Source organism: Balearica regulorum, chromosome 17 (assembly GCF_011004875.1).
Source record: "Balearica regulorum gibbericeps isolate bBalReg1 chromosome 17, bBalReg1.pri, whole genome shotgun sequence".
NCBI classification, from domain to species: domain Eukaryota; kingdom Metazoa; phylum Chordata; class Aves; order Gruiformes; family Gruidae; genus Balearica; species Balearica regulorum.
In genome coordinates, this window is record NC_046200.1 from 10531814 (window position 1) to 10544923 (window position 13110).

Below are 13110 nucleotides of genomic sequence, written 5' to 3' on the forward strand. Positions count from 1 at the left end.
TGCAAACCCTGGAGAACGCAAGTGTCCAGAGAAGTAAATGACTATATGAATGCACAGAGAGCATGAATGGCAGCACACTGCACAGACAGACAGAAATGGCTTCTTTACATTGAAATGCTTCTGGGAGGAAAGACAGGCATATTGTTTGCAAGTTACAAGTAAATTATGTATCACTGTGGCATTAGCTCTGTGGGGAATCTAAAGACCTCCAGCCTGCACTGCTACCTCCTCTAGACACTTCTGTTCATTCTGACATTAAATGCCATCAGAATCTATCACGTCCAGCAGAGCTTTCCATGCACAGGGAATACAGGATGGGGCTTCATATACCAAGCTAAATTCATAAAGTGACCTTTATCAAGCACGTCGGGAGTGAAATCCACCATAACAGGGGATTTCTTTTAAATGCTAAGTGCATACAACGACATTCTCCTGCCAGAGAATGTACTAGAGGTAATTTAAACATTGAACAGTTACATATCAAACAACTCGGCAACAGAATCTTTAAATTTCAAATAATTTCTTCAAAGTCATTACATTTACAGATTTTACCAGTCTGCTCTCAGGAGCTTGTGCAATGACTTACAAAAACCACAGAAGAAACTCATCCAGAGACTCAGAGTGCTTTGTATGACCCAGAGTTATGCATTCAATAAGAAGAACAGATAGGAAAAGGAGAATTGTATTCCAGGGGAAAAGACCATTATTGGAATAGAATTTTGCACTAAAATAGAGAATGACTGTGGGACATGTACAAGAAGTTAGTTCTGGATGGGAGACGATGAGAGGAGACAGTTCTTGACTCAGCAGTGAGGAGTCTGTTGGAAGGAGAGAGGAGACAGATGGGAGGAAAGGGGAGGGCTCCACCGTCTCCAGGAGACAAGCTGGAAAGAAGTCCAAGGAGTGAGGGTGTGGTTTGAAAAACAAGGAGTACAATTTCAAACTGGATCCTGAAGCAAACAGGGCAGTCAGTGAGGGCCTTGAGATGCAGGAAACGTCTATTTTCTCTGTGAGAGACCAAATCAGAACTTTTGGAATTGTTGTAATGCTCTGTCTTTGCTGTACCACAATCTTCATGCTGTGACTGCTGATACAGCATTCCTAAGGTTCGGATTTATCTGTTAGGCAAAGCACTGACACTTAGACGGTGCCAGTCAGCATACAGCTGGGAACAGATGTGGATCAAACATTCTGCGTTCAATGCTGTCACTCACATCAGCTCTCCAGCAGTTTGTAGTGGTCAGTCACAAGGATGTGCAAGTCCAATCCGCAGACTTTGTCACTTGGAGCTTTATTTGTTCACACCCAGGTAGGTCTCCTGCTGTCAGCAAGCGGGTGCTTTCTCATATAGGCCAGAATATGTGCTAGTGCCTTTTTTTTTTTTTTTTTAATCAAACCAGAAAAGTGGACAAACATTTGCAAACTGAACGCTTTTGTAGTTATACAGGGACTTGAACTGATGTTGTGGAGCAATATTCCGAGAGGAACACTTAAGAGAAATGTACATTGCTTTTCCAGTGAGACTTCCTTGGCTGATTTTGTGGGAAGAAGACTAGGAACATGCACAATACATCTAATAGTTTTCCATGTAAATAACAGCCCCTCCAAGGCAAAAATGCAGCTCTTCTCAGGGCTGTTCTCAAATACTGAAAAAGAGCATCAGGCTGCCATCCGTAGGAGGAGCCAGAAAACCAAACATCTGGAGGAGAGCAACCTCTGAAAAAATAGAGAAACATTTACTAGAAGCTTTTCCATTTGAGTTGTTGAAGCATTGTGAGGGATTACACCCTTCTCAGCTGCTAAGTGCTGTGGCTCTGCCTTTTATAAAGGAGGAAGAGAGTAGCAGTTAGATAATCAGAGGGGTACTAGCGCAGTGAACATTTAGAGACTTGATACCCTTTACATTTCCTTTTAATAGACAATAGACTGTAGGAGAAATACCTTAAATAAGGCCAGTAGTGGCTTTCCATCGAGAGATCCCAAACTAAATATAGAAAATAAGGTTAAAAGACTCAGTTAAAACATACGTGCACATAGCTGACTGGGGTCAGTTGCTTTAGCTATGGAAGCTCAGCTAGTTGCAAAGTGGAGAAAAGATGGCAATATATTTTTCCCATTTTTTTGATTTGTGTCAAAATTTCAAACACTACCAGCCAGCTCTTCAGAGCTGACCACACTTGTGAAGAATCTAACCTTACGATCAGCAAAGCCAGGTGGTAAAAAGAACAGATGTTTAAACACAGAACAGCATAAAGGAGGTATAAATGAGAAAGACATCAGCAGACAAAAGTGTGGCAAAGCACTTTTACATAAAGTGAGATGCTTTTTTTTTTACTACAGAAATTATGGGATGTTATAATTAGGATTTGGCCAGCTGGGAGTGGGCACGAAGCATTATATTATTAAAACTGGATTTAAGAAATATAACAGAATTTTAATTATACTTTAAAAGAGCTTTGATTTCCTTTAGCCAGTCATCTGTCTAGTTCATGTCAGCAGTCAGTGCCAGACTACTACGGGCAATTGCACACAGTATACAGTGATTTTTGTGCATTTCTAATTCTTGCTAATAAAAATATGTCTCTGAGACAAACCTGTTGTTTCTTTCCTTTGTCACAATTTTCTTTAAAATATAAATGATATAAAAAGATATCTTATAACTGTGTACATTACTTAAGAGATCCTACTTCATTTGTGAAATAAGTGATGAAAGTCTGTGGCTCTGTTTTGTTGTGGGTTTTTTTTTTTTTTTTTTTAAACTGAGCTAGTTAGCTATAAATTAGAAAGCAAAAGCTAGCAATTGGAGCTCTGGGTATAAATAATTAGTGTCCACAAAATGGTTGTGAGGAAGGGCAGTTGACAGAGGCAAACACAGAACAAGTTCATTATACCAAAATGGGCTGGTGACAGATCATGTCCTGCCTTCCCACTGATGGTCTTGTCTCTGCAGCACTGTTGACTTGCCCTCATTTAGAAATTGATATAGCTAACCCACCGTAAATAAACTGCTACTAACAAACCTATGGAGTAGATGCTACTCAAACCCCTTTTGAGACCATGTAAAGAAGTTGTCTCCACCTCAGCTCCATTCTTGTTTGCTTTAGAGAGAACAGACCTTGGTGCCAAACCCCTATTGAGAGTCCTCCAGGGAGAGCTACAGATCCCAGATTTCTGGAGGGATGGGGCTTTACCAGCACAGCACCTCAGTCCCAGCACCTTCTGCCACCTGTTCAATGGGCTGTTCAGTGTTTCCTCAGTCGAGCTGTAGACCTTCAGATCTCCCATACGTGGCAAAGGGGTCCCCATGGCTGCAGCCTGTGATTGTGCGTGCCAGTAGGAACCAAGGTGTCTCAGCAGAGCCATGCCTACGATTCCTTTGGAAACCTAACCCAGTTTTGGTAATTCCCAGCTCCATGTATTAAAAATGAATGAGGTTAAGTAAAAATAATGAGGTTTTAAATTGTAATATATTTGGAATTGTTTTAATCTGCCTTCTGGTTTTGAGTCTTCAGGGGTCCCTTGTTCAGCTTTTCTTTGCAACCCACAGCATGAGAAACTCATTTATAAAAAATTAAATCGGAGATACTCCTGTAATCTTGTGTTTCGCAGAGCTGAGCTCTCTGGGAAAATGTGCACAACATGATACTAAAACTGCTGGAGCTAGCAACACTGCAGCAATCAGTTTCCATCTCAAAGGATCACTGTAATTTAGGAGAAACTTAGTAGCAATAATGTTACCTTCACCTCCCCCATCTGATGCTAATGGTTTGACTAGGAGTGAGGGTAAAAAAAAAAAGGTGTTGATATACCTCTTGCATGTTGCACCCTCCACTTCTTGGTTATTCAATAACTTTCCAATTTATGATGTCAACTCCTCAGGGAAGAAACCCTATTTTCATCTAGAAATTCAACAGGGCAGAACAGCAGGATGGCTTTTCAAATGTACCTGATAACCAGTCATAAAACTACTCACCTACCTTTGTGCACGGCAGTAGGTAGCAAAGCCCGTGTGGTGCTACAATCTGTCGGTGGGCCAAGGGCAGTGGGCAGCCACGACATCTGACCGAGCCAGATCCAAGTGCCAGCTGGGCCCCTTGGGTCTCCCAGGAGCTGCTGAGATGTGGTGGCTGCCCCGGCCCTCGTGCCCCAAGTAGGGGCCATGACTGCCAAAGGCCACGCGTGCCTCTGCTCCCCTGTGGCCGGGACAAGCCGATGTCCACGCCGAGGAGGAGGAGAGCCACTCTTTGGCACAACCAGCCAGGACGGCAGGTGCTGGAGCGGGCCGCGGGGCCCGCAGGCACAAGGATCAGGAGCGGGCCTGCTCCCGGCCTTCGGTGCCCACCAAGGGCCACAGCCGGGCAGCGCCTGGGAGTCCCTCGCCTCTCTTCTCACCCACGGCGGGAACCCCCGGAACCCTGAGGAGCATCATCCCCGGCACCTCCGCCCCTGCCGTGGGGAACGGCGGGAAGGGACCCGCGGGGCTGGGGAGCAGCTCCCGGGGGTCCGTGTGAGGCGGGGCAGGGCCGTGAGAGCCCGCGGCGCACCCCCACCGCCCGCCGCCGCCGAGGGGAGCGGGGAGGGGGCCGGGTCACGTGAGAGCGTGTGGCAGCAGCGGAAGGATACCTGGGCTCTGACAACGCCTGCCACCCCTCTCGGCTGGCCGCAGCTGGGGCGGAGGGAGCCCCCTCCTTCCCCGGGAGCCCCCTGCCCAGCCCGGCCCCTCACCGGCAGTGGGGGACGGCGGGGGAAGGGGACGACGGTGGGAGGCGATGGCGGGCGAGAGGCGGGGACGGTGGGGCGGGGGAAAGAAGCGCCGCGGAGAGGGACTATTTGAGGAGACCCTGGCAGGCTGATGAGGTGTGGAGTGATCCCTCCGCCGGAGTGATCCCTCCGCCGGAGTGAGCGGCCCCGAGCTGAGGCAGAAAAGGGAGGTGAGCCCGCCGGGGCACCATCCCAGCGAGGGCATTGCGCCTGCGCCGCCTCCCCCTCCCCTCCCCTCCTCCCTGCCGCCTTGTGGGGTGCAGCGGCGCCTGCCCTGCTGATACCGCCGGCCCCTGCCCCGCGCCCCTGTCCCGGGGAGCTCGCCCCCAGCCATGGCCCAGATACTGCCCATTCGTTTTCAGGAGCATTTTCAGGTGAGCGGAGGGGGGCGGTGGAAGCACAGGGACGGGGCTCCCCCTCCCCTGCCTCACCCTGTCCCTCAGAGAGGGGGGGCCGCGGCCTAGCCGGGGCTGGGGGCGCGCTGAGGGGAGAGGGGGCCAGGCCGCGGAGACGCCTCCTGTGGCCGCTGTGGCTGGGGGACACCCGCACCACCACCACCACCCCCCCCCCCCCCCCCCCCCCCCCCCATTCCATCCCCTCCGGTGCGGGGCCGTCGTCCCGCTGGGTGCCGCGGGAAGGCGCGGGGGGCCGAGCCCGAGCCCGCCCCCGGTGCGGGCTCCCGGGCTGCCGCCTCCCGCCGTCCATCCCCCGGGCTGCTTCTCCGCGGCGTGCGGAGCTGCCGCGATTTGTGCAGAGTCACTCGCCGCCTGAGGGACCTCCCGCTCCGGGGAGGGGGAGGCGCCGGGCCGGGCTCCTCGCCCCGGGGACCGCGGGGGCTCCCCCGCCTCAGCTTAGGTGGGCGCCTGAATCTTGCAGAGGGATCGAGGTTTTTCTCTTTACCTAAAGACCACCAGCCTCCGGATCGCGGAGGTTCCTGGGAACCTCTTTCTGTGCAGCTGCAGACTGGAAGGAAATTGGTGAGATGAGGTGCAAGAAACCATTTGGACTTGGAAGCTGCACAGCCTCCGTCCCTTCTTCCAAACATAACAATATTAAAAAAACCCCCCAAACCTCCCTAAAAATGACATAGTTCAGTTCTTAATAGCCTGTGAAAACTGTAATGCCAGCGTTGGAAAAGATCCATGACTAATGGATGCAGCACAGACAAACCGGTTTATCTGTTTCCTTGTGAAGTGGTGGTGAGGGAGGGTTGTAAATGGAGTGAGAGAACAGCGGTCTCTGAACGTGCAGTTTAAGGCAAGAATTAAAGGAATTTGCTAAATGAATGAGAGAACAGGAAGTGGACTTGGCAAGTCATCCTTCTGTCTCTGTGCTGCCCCTTTCTGTCAAATCAGGCATCCATTTGAAAATATGACTGGGTATCATCCATCAGCGTGGACTGTGTGCCACTTCAGGCATTTCAGCTTGGGAAATGGTTATTGCCACTTCCAGCTCCTTTTGGGAAGTGCTTTTCTGCTTGACTGGAAGAACTGTCTTTGTAACTCCAGAAGGAGCCCTATCCTGAAAAACCCTAATAGGGCTAGCAAACTCCAGAAATATCCAATCTCTGTGCCCAAGGGAACAGACACACCTGTCTGCTCAGAGTTGCCATGGGTTAAGAGAGTTTAACATAGTGAAGAATTATATTGTCACTTCTCTCCCTGCCTCCCCCCCCCCCCCCCCCCCCGCCATGTCCACAATAGCAGTGATTGTAGTAATCACAAATGAATTCCTGAGAGCTACAGTACAGCTGTCTAAAACTTGGGATCAAAGCATTTTTGATATCAGGCTCTCCTTAGAAAGAAGCGTATAGTTTTTACAATTTTAAACTAGCAAACATAACCAATCCTGCTGACTGTATTTGATTTATACAATAATGATGAGAGAACATCACACAATATGTCATAGATGTAATGTGCTGCTTTACATATTAAATGATTGTTTCTGTGATGGCTAGTGTTGTGTCTTGTAACATGCCAATATTAGCATTGTAGTACTTCTGGTTTGGGTGGGGGGCTAGCAGCCTCTCAAGGGATTTGTACTGAAGTCATATTCTATTTTCTGCCGCCACCTGCTTTTGCTCTTAAATAATTTGATCTTGTTGAAAGGACTAAACCTGGACTTTTCCCCAGCATGGAGGCTGCATAGAGGAGCAGAGGAAATATTGAGACCCATGCCATTAACATGTAGGACCAAACCCTTCTTCAGGTTTCATTCTTTCCTGCTTCTCCCTCGGTTTGAATGCAGTAGCTCCAAAGTAGTACTCTGTGAAAGACAAATTGAAATTAGTAGTAGCTGGGAGTAGGAATGCAGTCAGCCTCTTCAGTGCTGCTTCTGCAGTTGTCTCTGCATGGTGGGATAAATGGGGAGGGAAATCAGAAGGAATGTGGGAACTGGTAGTGTTTGCTCTAACTGGATATCTGCAGTACAGTTTTATCAGCCCCAACTTAATACGCCTTGTAAACATCTAGTCATGAATAAATGATACGTGCTGCTTATTGTTGACTGGTAGGGAATTCATGAAAAGCTTAAGCATTCACTCTTTTTCATATTGTTTCACTGTCACCCATTTTTAGCTTTATCTGCTTAATCTCTTTTTTCCCTACATTACTTCCAAGAAATTGGCTTGACTACAGTTAAATTGTCATATTAGTGACACATAAAATTAGTGTAACAGATATAGTACACTGCTTTATGATGTTAAACCAAAAAAAGTTACAGTTCCTTATAATTGTGCTGTGTTTCAGTGATCCTATGTTGAACCTTTCTGTACTTTAAGTCAGTCTCTACTGTTTATACCTTACAGCTTTAAGTAGTTATAGCACTAACAGCTATTCTAACTAGTCAATTCTGAATTCAACATGTTGCTGATGAAACATTATTTCACTTAAGTTCAGAGTCTTCCTGAGATAGTTGTATGTACTTTAACTAAAAGAAGAACTGAAGCATGCAGAAAGTGCTCTCCAGAGAAACTAAACATAAGTTGCAGTGTTAAATACTGAACTCTTCTCTCCCACTCTCTAGCTGGAAGTGGATAAATGATAGTGTGAATTGAAAGAGCAATCTTGGTCCACGTAAAATTGGAGGAGTACTAGAGATCAGCAGACTGTTTACATTTATTGTGAAGATTGTTTTGCTGTATGTTGATCATCCATCTGACTGAACTGTAGCTCCAAGCCTCTGCAGGAGGAGTGACTGCCAGTCACAGTGCATGTTAAATTTGAAGTTGTAATAGCTTGTATATTCAAGTCCTATGTGAGCTGAAAGATGGAGAATAACTGCAGTAAAAGATAGATATCCAGGTCTTGATGTAGTAGTCAAGCTGAAAATGAACTCAAGTCCTACTGTTTGTTTAACTCCATTTAATGCAATTGAAGAGTTGTTTTCGGATGTGAACTCTGTAGCTATGAGTTTTCACAAATTCATGAAGAATCATAGGCTGGTTTGGGTTGGAAGGGACCTTAAAGATCATCTAGTTCCAACACCCCGCCATGGGCAGGGACACCCTCCGCTAGAGCAGGTTGCCCAAAGCTTCATCCAACCTGGCCTTGAACACTTCCAGGGATGGGGCATCCACAGCTTCTCTGGGCAACCTGTTCCAGTGCCTCACCACCCTCACAGTAAAGACTTTCTAATATCTGATCTAAATCTCCTGTCCTCCAGCTTAAGGTCATTACCCCTTGTCCTGACACTACCTGCCCTTGTAAACAGTCCCTCTCCAGCTTTTCTGTAGGCCCTTTAGGTACTGGAAGGCTGCTATAAGGTCTCCTTGGAGCCTTCTCTTCTCCAGGCTGAACAACCCCAACTCTCTCAGCTTGTCTCCATAGGAGAGGTGCTCCAGCCCTCTGATCATCTTCATGGCCTCCTCTGGACTCGCTCCAACAGGTCCATGTCCTTATGTTTGGGGTCTCAGAGCTGAATGCAGTACTAGCATCTTGCTTTTTCTTCCCACAGAGGATATCACAGTTATGCCCCATAGCAAGGGAGGGGAATAAGATAAGGACTTGTTTTTATCTGTCTGATGGCTGACCAGCTGCAGCAGCAGTACAACCTATGCCAGCTCTGCTATAGTGAAGTACTAGTATACACTAACCTACTGTGATTTAATCAGGCTCTTAACTCCAGTGCTTCTGTTGGAGCTCTGAATTATAAGTTATTTACCAGATTGAACTCTTCCAAGGGGATTGTAGTTTACGATGGAAATGCTGTAAAAGACTAAATATACTGCTATGTAGACAAGAAGCAATACTACTGGAATTTGGTGTACAAAGTGTTCTTGATCTAAAATTAAACTTTACTTAGTCATTGGTTTGCTCTTAAAAGCTTGTCTTTGTCCCCTTTTGATCTTTCAGTTTTCACTAGCAAAAATCTCCGCTAGCCTGCAGAGAAAGCTATTGCTTATACAAAGTCTTAGGTTCCTAGGTTGGGGGGCTCCATCCCTTAGATGGATAGACACATGGATCTGTAGACAGGCTTCTGCTTTCTGTTGAATAACTAATATAGGCTCATTCCAACTAATGTAAAAAAAATTGTGTGCGTGACATGCTCTTGATGCATAAGTTTTATGCATCTTGGTGCAGCACTGAGAAGCTAAGGTAACCTGGTTTTAAATGTAAAGGATGTAGATTTACTTCTGTCATTTTCTGGACAAAACCACTTTCTATTTGGATAGTCTGAGATGTCTTGTTAAGAATTACTATCTGTTGTGCAATAGGCATGACTGTGCTGAAGTGTAATGGCTTTCATGAGTTTGTTTTGGCTAGATGTGGACTTAAAAGCACTCAGGATATTTGCAAGCTGTAAATGACTTTTTGGACTTATATTCAAAAGGTAGGGCTAAATATCATGACTTGATTCAGCTATTTAGTGTTGAAGAGACCATATTTGCTCACCCAGTTGAGAAGTGCCCTACATGTGGTAGGGAGACTCAATCAATAGATGTTCTAATTCTCATCACAGACATAGAAGAACAGATTTTTTGTGTAGGGAGTAACTGTCACTTAAGATGAAAGCCTAATTGCAACTGCAACTAAAACCTGTGAGTCGGTGGTCTTGCACATTTCAGCTCCTGTATACTTCCTTGATGTCCCGTGCCTGTCAAGATGGGAACTATATCAGGAGATGAGGTGAGGGTGGGCAATTGAGAGAGTATGTCTAACAACTATATGCAGATCCTTATTGAGCATGATTCTAACTTTATATAGTCACATGAGTAAGAATTCTGAGAAACTGCATTCTTTGTATTAGGCTTAAAATTATATGTGCTTACAGAGCTTTTAGCAGGCAGTTTTTAATATTTGGATACCTATAGCCTCTGTCCAAGCCTTACTCTTTCCTAACAGGCTTAAAACCCAAGAGTTGATCACCTCCAAAAAGCATTTCCACTAGAGCTGTGTGACATGAAGCTGAAATGGGATATTTACTGAACCCTGGAGGGATCTGAAACTCAGAGTTCTTATGACTCCAGTATTTAAGTGGCAGTAGGTCCCAAGTATTGGAGTGTCAGTATTGAACGAACAGTAAGTTAGGCTTCAGTATTGCCTATTAGAGAAATGGACTTAGTTTGAAGACTGGTAGTATCAGTGTCTGAGTTATTCTCTGTTGGCTCAGTCTGGATCGTTGCACTCCACAGAAAGGGAGATGCCTTAGCCCAATATGTAGTAGAATTCTTGTGTAAAAACATCTCAACTCCATTTCTTAGCAAATAGTACCATGTTGGTAAAGTAGAATGGGGAAAGAATAAATCCCGGATTTATAGTTGTATTTCACTCAAAGTGTAGGATTCGTGTGTCTTCATTCAGGTTGAGAATCAAACAACATATCTCGGGTTAATCTTTACCATGTCAGTTCTCAGTAGCCATAAGATGCTTAAAAGTAAGTTTGATATCTAATCCAGTTTGCGGTAATACTGGATATCTATGAAGCAAAAACCTGCTATCTGTTTCATTCAGCTTGATAGTGAAGATGTTCTACACTGTACATGTAGATAATGGGCATTAGGGCATGAAAGGGTAGAAGAAGCATTAGGCTGTTATTGTAGAACAGAATGTTATCCTTTCTTTTACAGCCAGGCTTACAGTAACCTACGTAGGGGTGCTTGGTAGGGTTTAACTGGATTACAGAAAAGTAAAGTGTGGGGTAAAATCACTTATCCCCATAGTAAATGTCTCTGGAATGACTTTGTAATATTGAATCCTTTTTAGAAGAAGGCAACCTTAGTTTGAATACTGCTTGCCTTAAATGAAAATTTAGTAACGATGATGTTTACTCCTTTATGAGAAGAAACTGCAAAATCTCTAATATATACAAACTTCACTAATGACCTGTAGCACCCTCACCTGACTCCTTTTAAGATACATAGCTAAATGCTTGCTATCTCCTGTAATAAAGCTTTCTTAATTCCATGCTTTAGGAAGGGGTGAAGGTGCTTTAGAACACCATAGTCCAGATTGTCTTGGCAGGTTTGTTCCATTCAGGATAGAAGCGATGCGGGCTGATGTCCCTTTATTTGGTGGTAAAGAGATTCTGCTCATGTTCTTATGTATAGTCATAAGGAATATGCTTCTTACACTGCTTCCATGTTATAGGAGCACGTATGATCTGATGAGGATACTTATTGCTCTCCTGGTGGCAGGAACAGCCTTTAGTGTTTTCAGTCTGCTAAAATGTGAAGCATTGTCGTCATTTACGGATGCTTTCAGTATTCACATGACCGTCCTTTAGGAAGTACTGACATTTTGCCTTTAAAAGATGTGACTGACTTCCCTAATAATAAGCACAGCAGTGATACTCATGCATAATTTAGCATTATATTTTCTGAAAGCTTTGCTAGATTTTATAACAGTTAAAATGGGAAATGTTAATGCCAGAACTTGATGCAAAAATCTTAGTGAAGATACCCAAAGTGTTATTCTTCAACATCAACCAGATTTTGGAGTGAATAACCTTGGGCTTAAAGCTGAACTTCAAGTAGGCTAATGCTTCAAGATTCTCACAACGCAGAATGAGTGGCCGGGGGCTGTCTCTTGAAGAGTAGGTCAAGCTGAAGCACAGCGATCAAGAAGAGACCTTGAAGAGGCTGTGTTTCTACTTTAGTACTCTGGAAATACATCTGAGTCTGGATTAATTAAATCAAGTTAGGTACTTGGGTATGCTGTAGTTAAATCTCTTGACCATTCTTGTGACATTTAGTCTCTTACAATGGACTATATTGGTAGATGGGCTTGAGTCATGCTCAACATTACAGTGCTCAAGTGTCTAGTATGCGAACATGTAATCTGTCACAATAAGTGGACATTGTCCAGTCTAGAGCATATGACCAAGAACAGGGGAACTCAGCCCATCATTTATTCCTCTGTTCAAGGTCACAGAAATTGATGGAGCTACAACTTGCAGGTTTGAGTACTAAAACTTTCTGCATTACATATGAAAAGTACATGAGTATCTTGATATGGAAACTTCTTTCCATACTGGCACAGAAGTCTGTAATAGCCGCATGCTCAGTGGATTTGTTTTCAAAACTCTAGTTGCAAGCAGCTTCTGATGTTCTTGTGCCTAAAGTTTGATTCTCTTTTGGACTGAATGAAACTAAAGTTTACTAGTGTTTATGAAGCTTTTGCCTATAAAGTGAGGTGTTAGTTGAATGGGTCTCAATTTTGCTGAGACACACTTGCAGAAGGGAGTAAATGTCTTTTTACACATGTGTGTATTTGGCTTGTATTGCATTAATGAAACTTGGGTGTGTTGAGATTGGCAGTTACTGAGCTGAATAGCTCTTCATTAGTAAGCTGAACAGAAAACAAAACTATTCCTGAGGGCACAGTCCTGACACACCACACTTCTAGGTAACTGTTACATACCCAATTTATGATTTAGTGAGTAGCTTTACAGAAGCTGTAACAAGCCATGATCAGCCAGATCAAAACACACTAAAACAGTGTTTGTGACACTATCGTGGGACTTGTTGCCCAAGGGGTCTAGTCCATTGTATGAAGGTCCTGGTGGTATGTACCAAAGGAATCTAATGACTCAGTGATGCTGGTGGTGGTTTCTATCCTGTCTCCTTGAAGGCAATCATTTTTCACTTGCAGTGCACTGAAAAGCAGTATAGACTAATCCCTTAAGAAGCTTCAGTGAAGATGCTACAGTTTCTCTGCTTGAAAAAGCATTGCTCTGGGGCATAAAGCAGGTGCTCAGGCTTGTCACAGTTACTGTTATATAAAATGTGACTTGCATACATACCAAGCTGGGGTGTGCTGCACAGGTAAATCTGATTTACTGCAGACCAACTGAAACAGTGATAGTCATCCACTGCCACCTCTTCCTGTTAACCTGAAATGGGAAGTGAAT

The 13110-nt window shown here is 44.8% G+C and overlaps 1 protein-coding gene and 1 long non-coding RNA gene across 5 annotated transcripts in view; one reads left to right on the top strand and one right to left on the bottom strand.

The window, feature by feature from the left end:
- Positions 1-1759: 1759 nt before the first annotated feature.
- On the bottom strand, positions 1760-4104 carry LOC142604293 (uncharacterized). Its single transcript, XR_012838165.1, has 3 exons — positions 3978-4104; positions 1942-1984; positions 1760-1818 (listed from the first exon to the last, which is right to left on the bottom strand). It is a non-coding gene; the product is annotated as an uncharacterized LOC142604293 (long non-coding RNA).
- Positions 4105-4646: 542 nt separating this feature from the next.
- The window catches only part of CLTCL1 (clathrin heavy chain like 1), a 37695-nt gene continuing 29231 nt past the window's right edge, over positions 4647-13110 (top strand). For 2 of the 4 annotated variants that reach the window (XM_075769864.1, XM_075769867.1), the window contains exon 1: positions 4867-5135. In XM_075769864.1, the coding sequence (XP_075625979.1) occupies positions 5094-5135 (42 nt within the window). In that variant the 5' untranslated portion in view covers positions 4867-5093. Of the gene's footprint in view, positions 5136-13110 lie in introns of all 4 variants that reach the window. The other 2 variants (XM_075769865.1, XM_075769866.1) reach the window with 2 other exon arrangements.